We start from the raw sequence: 12453 nt of genomic DNA, 5'->3' as shown, positions 1-12453 counted from the left end.
TAGAGATCATACTTTTGTCATGGTGGCCATTGTGATCATAAGTTTTATAGAACTGTGTAAAATTACCTGTGAAGTAATCAAAAATCTGTTTTATAGTGGATATAAAAAGAAATCTACAAGATGTTCTCTATGACTTGGAACTAGAAGGCTGTTGTGGCCTCCATGAGGTCCCATACTTAGTAAGTTACCTGGATAAAGTCTGCTGGAAAGCTTGGGCCCGGTTATTCAGCTGGATAAACATCCCACTCAGTATACTTGGTAAAGTTATCTGGCTTCATGTTGCTAGATATCGTAAAAACCTAACCAGCTATGTTTGAATATAAGCAGTTAGATATTTAAGTTATCCATCTGGATACATAAACTGAGGGGTAGCTTGCACTTCCAGCACTTCTCTGTCAGAGCTGTGCTGGGAACAGGCAGACACTTACCTTGCTCTCGGCAGGACATTTCATGGTCAGGGGCAGGGAGATGGTGGTTTGGGGTGGCAGGGTGGGGAGAGCAGCAGTCAGGGTGTACAGTGTTTGTAGGTTGTGAGAGCAGGAGCGAGGCAATATTTAAATTTAAAATCAAATGGGGGTGCTGACGTGTAAATTATTATTTTTTTCTTTACATCTGAGAGTTCTGGGGGATAGGGTTGCATGGTCTGGCAAGGCTATGCATAAGATCGGGGGGGGGGGGGGGGCGAAAGGCACGTTCTTAAAAAAACAAATTGACAGCGCCACTTAACCGGATATCTTTGAAGATATCCGGTTACGTGGCAGCTTATCTGGCCACACAAGGCCTGATAACTTAGCTGGTTTCAACCGAATATTGGCTTAAGTTAGCCGGATAACGTAGCTGTGCCCCCAGACACTTTATTTATCTGGCTAAATTTATAGCTGGATAATGACTTATAATTTGGCTGGCTAAGTGATCAAATATTTTAAAACTTGCCATTTTGGCAGGATAACTTGTGAGTTGTCTATGGTTTTGAATATTGATTTCCATAGATTCAAAATAGAAAATAAAATATGGTATCATTTAGGTATTTCTAATCACAGCTAGAAATGAAGTCCTACTCCTATTAAAGAAGACATGATGGATTTTCAGGAAGATTTAAGACTTAGGGATTAAGCTTCTAGAAGAATTGATAAGTAACAATTAGCACCCAGAGATGCCCTATTCTAGACAGTATAATTAGGACCCTGTAGAAACCCCAGTTTGTTTGATTAAAACGTATCGCATGTACATTCTTTTAAATGGTATTACATTTCATACCAATTATAATTTAGCTTATTATTTTAATAGTTTTTCGGAAGGGTTTTTGACAAATTCAAACAAATAAATAATTCTATCTTTGAAAGTTTTTGTTCATTTTAGAATACTGTAAATAAAAACATTTTCATGTGTCTTTGTTTATTTTCTTGGTTTTACCAGGTTAAGAAGGACAATACAACTTTGTTTTCACTGTTTCGTGACAAAGTGAACTTCCATCAGTTCACCATAAAGCCTGAAAACCAGCGGGAAGCACTCCAGATAACAGTAGATTTTTCTACGCCTGTCACTAGAACGTTTCCAATAATGTTGCTTGTAAGGTAAAGTAGAACATATAGAATAATGCTTGGAACATTATCTAATAATGGGGGTAATTTACTAAGGCTTTTTAGGCCATTTATTATGTGGTAAATGCTGTTTACTGCATGCTAAATGGCTTAACGCCGGGATAACGAGAGGTATTCAAAATAACTTGTATTATTTTGCCGCTGGCACCACACATATTATAATGAGCTGATCAGCTCATTATTACCATGAATCATGCAAATTAAAGAAGGCAGCTTGTCTCAAAAATAACAAAAGTAAAGATGAACCTCACCAATAATGATGAAATGCTGAATAATATTCTAAAGTGAGGAAAAAGACCTCAGAATTCTTGAAGCTGTACTAATATCAGAGCAAATTAATTTTCAATCATTGGTCTAAAAATTCTCCTGTACTTCAAGTAATCTACCTTTATATAACTAAATTAGTATTTTTTTTCCTTTTTTTATTTTATTGCTCAATATTCTTAAAACTTATACTTAACTCTTGATGTTTTACTGTAACAGAACACTAAGGGGCAAATTTTAAAACATACGCACAGGCATACATTTGTGCGCGCAACCCGGCGTGCACAAATGTACACCCAATTTTATAACATGCGCGCGCAGACGCACATGAATTTTGAGTACCTACACCCTTGGCCAGCCCCTATCACATGGTAGGAGCAATGGATGGCCTGCACCATTTTTTAAGATGGCGCCGGCCGTCCATTGCTCCTACCATGTAACAGGGACTGGCCAATGGCACCAATAGCTCCTGTCAGATGGTAAGGGCAAAGGGCCATCGGCGTCATTTTGTTTACTGGCAGCCAACAACCCGAGAGTGGGAAATCGCTCCCAGGACCCCCGCTGGACCACCAGGTATTTTAGGAAAGTTTTGTGCAGGTGTACAATTCTGGTCACCACATCTAAAAAAAGATATAGTTGCGATGGAGAAGATACAGAGAAGGGCAACCAAAATGATAAAGGGGATGGAACAGCTCCCCTATGAGGAAAGGCTGAAGAGGTTAGGGCTGTTCAGCTTGGAGAAGAGAACGCTGAGAGGGGCTATGATAGAGGTCTTTAAGATCATGAGAGGTCTTGAACGAGTAGATGTGACTCGGCTATTTACACGTTCGAATAATAGAAGGACTAGGGGGCATTCCATGAAGTTAGCAAATAGCACATTTAAGACTAATCTGAGAAAATTATTTTTCACTTGATGCACAATTAAGCGCTGGAATTTCTTGCCAGAGGATGTGGTTAGCACAGTTATTATAGCTGGGTTGAAAAAAGGTTTGGATAAGTTCTTAGAGGAGAAGTCCATTAACTGCTATTAATCAAATTTACTTAAGAAATAGCCACTGCTATTAATTGCATCAGTAGCATGCAGGGGCGGATTGGCCTATCGGGAGATCGGGCTTCCCCCGGTGGGCCGGTCGCTCCCATCACGTGATTTTTTTTTTTAAACTTCCCGGCCAAAGACAAGAAGAGGGTCCGCTGGCGCTGCGGCCCGTAGAGAAACCCGCGGGCAGGGCCGGTGGAAGCCCTAGGCCTGGGCCTGGGGCGCCGCGAGCAGTGGTATCCCGAGGGGAGCCAATGCCCCCAGGCGTAGGGAGTCTCATGCGGCGCTGCGGCAGGCAGATCGGCAGGACGGCCCGAAGAAAAAGATCGCGTTTAAACACGCTGATGCTCCTCCTCCTTCCTGCCTGTGCGGCCCTGGAAGTAAATGTTGCCAGAGCCGCGTGGGCAGGAAGGAGGAGGAGCATCAGCGCGTGCAGAAGAGGAGCAGCGCTTACGGGCCGCCGCGTATCCCAAGTCGCAGCGGCCCAAAAAGAGGAAGAGGCCGCCGCGGCCCGAGAAGATCACTGCCGCTGCAGAGCCCATCCTGCGGCGACCCGAGAAGAGGAGGCCCAGAGGTGAGAGAGAGGCTAAGCGTCTGTAGAGTGTGCATGTGTGCGTGTGTATGAGATGAGCTGAGAGACTGTGTGTGGGAGTGAGGACCTGAAGGTTTGCAGAGACAGCATGTGAGAGCCTCTGTGTGTGTATGAATGATTGTATGAGAGAGAGCATGTGCCAGTGAGAGCCTGTGTGTATGAATGATTGTATGAGAGAGCATGTGCCAGTGAGAGACTGTGTGTATGAATGATTGTATGAGAGAGATCATATGACAGTGAGAGCCTGTGTGTGTATGTGAGAGAGAGAGCATATGAAAGTGAGAGCCTGTGCTTGAGCAAGACAGCATGTGGGAGTGAGAGAGAGCCTGTGTGAGTCAGACAGCATGTGCCAGTGTGTTTAATTGATTTTATATGAGAGAGCATGTGACAGTGAGAGCCTGTGTGTGTGAGAGAAAGAGAAAGCATGTGAAAATTAGAACTTGACTATGTTTGAGGGAAGAAGATGGCAAGAAAAGAAACAGAAAAAAAGACAATATAAAAAGAATTGGCAAAAAAAATAAGAAAGGGAAGGTGGAAAAAAAAGCCTGTGACCAACCAATTAAAAAATAAATTACTTTTTAGTGATTGGCACATGTAATCGTTGGGAATGTGCAAGAATAGCACTTTCTCTATGCGGATCTCACAATGTACGAGATCAGCATGGAAAAAGTGGAAGCCCACGGGGCCTGCACAGAGGAGGCAGCAGAATGGGCTTCAGTGTCAGTAGCAGCAATCAGCACCTCCCTAATAGCCACGTGGCAGCAGTGACAGTGGCAGCAGAGGAATGAGAGAGATTCCGAGGTTGCTGGCAAAAGAGAGGGGGGTCTGCCTTTAGTGTGTGCATGTGTATGAATGGGACTCTGCCTGGGGGTGTATGTGTGTGAATGCATGGGTGCCTGCCTGGGGGTCTGTGTGTGTGAGAATGAATGTGTGCATGCCTGGGGGATGGGGAGGGAGTGGTGTGAAAATGAATGGGAGCTTGCCTGGGGGTCAGTGTGTGTGTGTGTGTATGTGAGGGAGCCAGTGAGTGTGAGATCATGAGTGTGTATGAGAAAATCCAAGGGAGTAAGAGTTTGTGTGTGGAGGGGGAGAGAGAGTGTCTTAGAGCCTGAGAGTGTGTCAGTGTCAGTGAGAGCGAGAGGTTATGGTGGATATAAGAGCATGAATGTGTATGTATGTGACAGTGTATGTGTGAGAGAGAATGGACATGTGAGTATGTGGGAGAGAGAGAGAGGATAACCTCCTAATCCTCGACAATATCAGGGTGACTGGAAATCAAGAGCTCCCACAGAAGGGGACAGCAGGGGCTTTTTAAAATCCTTATTAGTTTTAATTATTGAATATTATTTGATGTCTGTTCTTTTTGAAATATTTTATTGGTGTTATATACAAATTTTTGAAAATTTCCCTGAGTTAAATTACTGGAGGTTCTATTCATCTGCAGTTTTGAAATATATATTTTTAGTATGATTTTCCTATTGTGATGTTTTATAGTTCTTGATTTTATTGATTGATGTTTTATGAGGAATGATGGTATTTTCTGTTTTTCCATTGCTGCATTGCATACAGTCTAACTTGTTGTGATTTCCAGTTCAGTTTGTCTGTGCATTTCTGTGTATATTTTTTGGTCCTTTTATTCTGTATTTGGTGACTCACCAAATTGTATGTGTAATTGGTACCCATGGGCCAGTATGGAGAAAAATCCCCCGGGCCACTATTTTCCCACAATCTGCCCCTGGTAGCATGGGATCTTCTTAGTGTTTGGGTAATTTCCAGGTTCTTGTGGCCTGGTTTGGCCTCTGTTGGAAACAGGATGCTGGGCTTGATGGACCATTGGTCTGACCCAGCATGGCAATTTCTTATGTTCTTATGTTAAAATACTGAATTAAAAATGTTCTGTTGGGAACTTAAAGTTTGAAGTGAATGCTTTTCTTGTCTTTGCATCCAAAACCCTTTTTTATCCTTCTCACTTTTTGCTAAGATGCTGACTTTGTTTATTATTGAAGTTCTTCTTGAGATGTCCTCTTTAGACTGGAAGAAATTATTTTTTTCTTTGAATATTGGTGTGGTGATGATACAGCAGTTGCTGGAAGTCTTGGTAATATAGTACTATCTGACAGGTGATACTGTGCAACTTGGGGAGTAGTTTGGTGTATTCCAGCTGTCATACTGATCTTGATTATACTTAAGCAGCTAAGAAACCCTAAGCTACATTTTTGCTCCTAACCTCTACTCCCCATGTCTCTTGTTTGCCTATTTATGCTCAAAATAAACGATGGAATGGCTCAATTTGATATGCAGTAGGAGTCTGAAATTATTCCATGTAAATTAAGTAGTAATATTTGCCATATTCTAAGTATATGCCTCGGATTATACTATGTGCTACTATCTGTACTGCGGTGTCTCATGGTTAGTGAGGACCACCCCTTTATCGCTGCACCATTTCAGGGTTTTTGTCAGGTTTTTGTGCATATGTTCTGTTAGATATACAGTGTCAGAGGTGGCCCATTCTGATCTTCAAGAGCCACAAACACAAACAGAATATCCATAATGGATATGCATGCACTGCCTCCCTTGTATGCAACTACATCTTATATGTAGATCACTTAAATATTAATAATGACTTTAAAAAATACCTAACATAAAACAGGCAATGTGCATAAATGTCAAGTCATATATGAGCAAGTAAAGAGCAGCGATCACACAGGTGTTACACGCAGACCTGCGGCTCGGCCCCCTCACCTCTTTCAAAGTATTCCAGCATCTGGTCCCTCGTCTTTGGCAGCTGTGGGCTGCCGGCTCCGTGCTAGGGGCCGCCCCTGCTGCCTCCGGCTCTGCTACAGCTCCTGATGCTCCACGTCAGGCCTCTCTGCATGGCTCGCAGAGAGCCGCCTTCCTGACCAGCGCCGCGCCCCTCCCTAGTTGCACGAGCGCGCACAGCTTGTCTTTTAAATAGGGCCTACGGCGGGAACCTGGCCGCAACCCCGGATGATGATGTTGGTGGAGCTCTGGTGTATAAGCCCGGGCTCCGTTCTCTCAAATTGCCTTTGCAACAGGTCCCCTTGCTAGTCGAGTACTCATTGCCTCTTCAGTTCCTGGTTCCCGATCCTGATTGCCTTTGTTCCTTTTCCTTCGTCTCTCCTTCGGATTCCTGACCTGGTTTGACCTCTGCATCGCCTGACTACTCCATTACCTCTCTCCAGCCCCGGACCTCTGCATCGCCTGACTACTCCATTACCTCTCTCCAGCCCCGGACCTCTGCATCGCCTGACTACTCCATTACCTCTCTCCAGCCCTGGACCTCTGCATCGCCTGACTACTCCATTACCTCTCTCCAGCCCCGGACCTCTGCATCGCCTGACTACTCCATTACCTCTCTCCAGCCCCGGACCTCTGCATCGCCTGACTACTCCATTACCTCTCTCCAGCCCCGGACCTCTGCATCGCCTGACTACTCCATTACCTCTCTCCAGCCCCGGACCTCTGCATCATCTGACTACTCCATTACCTCTCTCCAGCCCCGGACCTCTGCATCGCCTGACTACTCCATTACCTCTCTCCAGCCCCGGACCTCTGCATCGCCTGACTACTCCATTACCTCTCTCCAGCCCCGGACCTCTGCATCGCCTGACTACTCCATTACCTCTCTCCAGCCCCGGACCTCTGCATCGCCTGACTACTCCATTACCTCTCTCCAGCCCCGGACCTCTGCATCGCCTGACTACTCCATTACCTCTCTCCAGCCCTGGACCTCTGCATCGCCTGACTACTCCATTACCTCTCTCCAGCCCCGGACCTCTGCATCGCCTGACTACTCCATTACCTCTCTCCAGCCCTGGACCTCTGCATCGCCTGACTACTCCATTACCTCTCTCCAGCCCCGGACCTCTGCATCGCCTGACTACTCCATTACCTCTCTCCAGCCCCGGACCTCTGCATTGCCTGACTACTCCATTACCTCTCTCCAGCCCCGGACCTCTGCATCGCCTGACTACTCCATTACCTCTCTCCAGCCCCGGACCTCTGCATCGCCTGACTACTCCATTACCTCTCTCCAGCCCCGGACCTCTGCATCATCTGACTACTCCATTACCTCTCTCCAGCCCCGGACCTCTGCATCGCCTGACTACTCCATTACCTCTCTCCAGCCCCGGACCTCTGCATCATCTGACTACTCCATTACCTCTCTCCAGCCCTGGACCTCTGCATCGCCTGACTACTCCATTACCTCTCTCCAGCCCTGGACCTCTGCATCGCCTGACTACTCCATTACCTCTCTCCAGCCCCGGACCTCTGCATCGCCTGACTACTCCATTACCTCTCTCCAGCCCCGGACCTCTGCATTGCCTAACTACTGGTTGAGTACTCATTGCCTCTTCAGTTCCTGGTTTCTGATCCTGATTGCCTTCGTTCCTGTGTTCCTGTTCCTTCGTCTCTCCTTTGGATTGCTGACCTGGTTTGTCCTCTGCATTGCCTGACTACTCTGTTGCCTTTCTCCAGCCCCAGACCTCTGCATCAGCTGACTACTCCGTTGCCTCTCTCCAGCCCTGGACCTCTGCATTGCCTGACTACTCCGTTGCCTCTCTCCAGCCCCGGACCTCTGCATTGCCTGTCTACTCTGTTGCCTCTCTCCAGCCCCGGACCTCTGCATTGCTTGACTACACCGTTGCTTCTCTCCAGCCCTGGACTTCTGCTTCGCCTGACCATCCTTTGACTCTCTCCTTGTCTAGACCTCAGCCTTATTTGCCACTGCTTCCAGACTGCCGCCAGCCCTGATTCCAGCCTGCTTAAAGACGCCTCTTCAGCCTTTGTCCTGGACGTGGCTCATTCAGGCTTCGGCCTGCTCTTGCTCAGGCGCACTCTGTTAGACTGTGTTCCTATTGGTGCCCGGGTCTACGGGACTCCGCCTCGTTCAGTATAGACTGATACCTATACTAGTTGCTGCCTCTGGGCTGACCTCAATCCACCCATCGACAACCACTGATGGAAGACACTTAAGTCCAGCTGGCCCCGGCACCCAAAGGCTCAACTTGCGGGAAACAAGGGCTGGTATTGGTGAAGCCCTCTCTGCCTGCCGATGGTGGGGACCTGTAGGATCCCTCCTATAGGTAGCATCAACCCCACCTCCGCCCAAGGGTCCACCTCCGGCGCAACAACAGGGGTGCTGTTTGAAAATGTAAATTGCATCTCTAGATTCATAATATGCCCTCAGAATACCTGTTTTATGTGGCCAGATTTCTGCATATCAGAACTTACATACTTAATTTTAAGTGGCTGAAAATCCACTTCAGCACATTCAGCCTGCTTATGTTTGTGGCTCTTTGTTTTATGCACACTCGTCCTGGCTTAATTTTTGAACATGTACATTTTTGCTGCCTAGTTTTATAGTTCTTTGTAGAGATGCCAATGACTGGTTCTGTTCCCCTTATACAAAGGAATGCAGAAGGTATTGCAAGGTCATAAATTAACGAAGGGAATCGGTGAGTAAAAAAATGAAAACAAGAAAAAAAAAACCCCCCAAGAACCGAACCCAACAAATTAAAGTGGAAAGCAGATATTACTATAACTGATGATTAAGAAGAGGGCAAATCACCTATCTCAGAAACAGTGCACCTTTTTAATGGGACGTGCAGTTCGAGGTTAACGGTGATAATGGATACTATATCTTCAGAGTGGAATGACACGTTCCATTAAATAAAATCGTGTGTAACTCTGTTACAGGTTCTCCAAAAAGCCAACTCCAACTGATTTTAATGTGAAAAGAATTCACTTTTGGGAAGAAGAAACATCTCAGATTCTTATACCAGCAGCTTCTTTGAAAGGTGAGAGAGGTCATTTTCATATTGGGAAGGAGGGCATTTTTATAAGTGGCATAATATAGCTAAGGCCTGGATTCATAAGCTGTAATTTTGTTATCGCAGGGTGCTGGGTGGGCGCCCAGTGGTGTGCCACTAGACTCCAAAGATTCTTTTGTTGACTTGGGGGTTGGCTTGGGATGGGGGAAGAGGGTGCCACTAGACCCCAACAATATTTTTGGGAACTTGAGGATTGGGGAGGACCTGCCTGGCAATTTGTTTTTTTAAAAGGAAGGTTGGGGGGAACCCTGTGGCCTTTATTTGATCTATGTTGACTGGAGGGGTGGCATTTGTTACTCACTCATGGCCAGATATTTTTAAACTTCTTTTGTTGGGGCCAACTCAGTTGGTGGCCTCAGGGTGAGGAGGGAGGTCATATTTGAACCTCGGATACTTTAATGTTTTGGGTGCTTTTTTTTTTTTTGGAGGGGTTTTGAAATCTAAAGCATCGGGACCCAGGTTAGGGTCTTGATGCTCTCGCATTAATTAGTGTTTTGGTCAGAACTGTGGATAAAATAGCATGGGCGACAAATTTCAGAGCCAGCCGCATTATTTTATTTACATAGGATTACATATGCATGAGCTGCTTTGCATAAGCAGCTTATTGGAATAGAAGAGGGAATCTAGCCAAATGCATATAAATTATTGTATCACACGATCTCACCATTATAAGGCTATATTGTACGATAATCGCTGTTTAATGTGTGCTATAGCCCAACTGAAGCTTGATGAATCTCCCAGTAAGTTATCCAGATAACTTTAGATCTGCTTCAGAGCATTTGCATGTGATGAGCACTATTAGTTTCGGGGGGGGGGAGTGGCCATGTGTTTTCCACACGCTATTACCCCTTACAGTATAAGGGGTAACAATAACGCAGCTAAAATGCGCAGCCAAACAGGGGCTAAACAGTGTGCTCGGCCGAGCGCACCATTCTGTAGCGCCCTGAAGGTGTTTGGGGGGCTGAGGGTGAATGACCCAACAGGGCCATATATGCAATGTAGAGGTTGGGGGAAGAGAATCAGCCCTTAATCCCTTTATTTTTTTCTTGTCACTTCTACTTAACCTGATATCTTTGAAACTATCAGGTTAAGTAGGAAGTTATCTGGCCATGCAAAGCCAGATAACTAAAAAATCTAACTGGTTATATTCAAACAAAGCTGGTTAGGTTTTTCAGTTATCCAGCAATATGCAGATGGATAATTTTAGGCAAATGTATTCAATGGGACTTTAAGCCACTGAATATCCAGGACAAGTTATCTAACTTTAGATGGATAACTTGTCCACTTGCCGGCTTAACGAACATTACCCCCATTGTGTCCATGACTTTGATCTATGCCGATGCCATCCACCAATCCACTGTGCCATCATACATCCCGGCAAATTTTTCCATGATAACCATAGCAGTTACCTGTAAAGTTTGTTTGTGCTTGGCCAGCCACTTCCTGGTCTTTCAGTTCATTTTTAGCATACCGATGCTGCATATGCTACCAGCGTTGCTTTCATAGCAATGATGCCAACCCAGCTGGGAGGAAAGTAACTTACTTAACCAGCTAGCTTTGGTTTTCAGACCTAAGCAGCTAAGTGGGTTATTTACTAAAGGTTTATCATGTGCATTAGGGCCTTATCGCACCCAATAAGGCCCTGTCGCACGTGATAAACCCCTATCACACGCGATAGGGGTTTATCGCGTGTGATAGGATTTAAATTAGCTGGCGGGGAGGAGTCAGGGAGGGGAGGAGTCGGGGCAGGGAGGGGGAGGAGTCAGTTGCGGCACCGCTGCCGGCGATAATGTGAGCAACATTATTGCTGGCAGTAGCACGGCAAATAGCACCACCTTTTACGGTGTCGCTACTTGCTGCGAAAGGCTGCAGCTGGCCGCATCACCGCCACGGTGCGAACGGCTGCGGCCTTTCGTGGGCCCACCCCCCCGCCCCCTTTTTCGTGGGATTCATCATTCCGCGAGGAATGATGAATCCTGCCCTAAGTTTCAAGATTTCGATATTCAAAAAAACCCGAGTTTCTACATTTAGGTTCCCAAGTTAGCGGCTTATTTTCAGCCGAACATAGGGACCTTTGTTTTCAGCTTGAAAATTTACATAAATTCAGTGGCCTAAAGCTTAATCTCCTAAATATAGGCCTGCTACTCTTTTGTCTAGATCAAAGTTTCCCAACCTTTTCATACCCCAAGTTTTACCTACATTAACCAAAATGTTGAGTGGCACACCAACCCCCACAAAGCAGGCAGTGCAAATATGGAGTGTACTCATGTGACCAAAAGAGCTAGGAAAATGCTGAAGAGCTCCACCTGTTTCTCTTTCAAATTTTAAAACCAACAGAGAAGAGGGGCAAAGATGCACATGAGCCCTTCACGATGCACCAATTCCCACAGGAGAAGTCAGAAGTCGGTGTGATGTGGTTAGTTGGCTCACTTAAGATGCTTTGACTGCTGTATGTGGCTGCCAGAGCTCCTTCACTGTTTCTGCTCCCAACATTCAAAGAGAGTCACATGCAATGCTCAGTGAAAGCTTTCCCTGCCTTGCTCAGCCTGGGAATAAGATAGAGGCTTGAAGGAATGAAAAATGGGGAAGATGAGGAGGTGCTGTGTGTGCTGTACCAAGCAGGTTCGAGCTATCTGTGCCCTGCCCAATGATTCCCACATTTCAGGGCTCATTCTGTAGCTAAAAAGAAGAGTTATGCATGGTTATACATGTTCTCAGCAAGGAATTCCTGTCACTGTAAGAGCCACCACTGGTGCATATTATTGCTGAGTGCAGAGCCTCAATGCCAGGCTGGATCTGAGCATTAGGCAGTGGTAACTTTTCTGTGGCACAGTGACCTGAAAAGGCTTGAAGGCACACTAGTTGGCAAACACTGGCCTAGATTTAGGCACCTAAATTAGATGCCTAGTTCTGAAAATCAGTGCTATGCTCCTAACTTTGTTTCCCCGCCCTAACTCCACCCCCGCAGCCACCCACTATTTAGGAACCAAAAATTCAGAACCCAATGAAAGTAGGAGCCTAAATTTAGGCCCTCAGCCCTAGTAAAATTTCAAAAAGGCTATTCCCTTGGGAAAGAGAGAGGGGATTCAGCTTGCCTGCTGGGAG

General features: G+C 45.8%; 1 protein-coding gene across 1 annotated transcript in view; it reads left to right on the top strand.

Moving 5' to 3' along the window:
- The window catches only part of PKD1L1 (polycystin 1 like 1, transient receptor potential channel interacting), a 446216-nt gene that overhangs the window by 276034 nt on the left and 157729 nt on the right, over window positions 1–12453 (top strand). The window contains exons 39-40 of the mRNA XM_029587088.1: window positions 1417–1574; window positions 9215–9315. Coding sequence (XP_029442948.1) covers window positions 1417–1574; window positions 9215–9315 — 259 coding nt within the window. The remainder of the gene's footprint in view (window positions 1–1416; window positions 1575–9214; window positions 9316–12453) is intronic.

This window comes from Rhinatrema bivittatum, chromosome 2 (genome assembly GCF_901001135.1).
Source record: "Rhinatrema bivittatum chromosome 2, aRhiBiv1.1, whole genome shotgun sequence".
In the NCBI taxonomy this organism is placed as follows: Eukaryota; Metazoa; Chordata; class Amphibia; order Gymnophiona; family Rhinatrematidae; genus Rhinatrema; species Rhinatrema bivittatum.
This window is presented reverse-complemented; position numbering and strand designations above follow the sequence as displayed.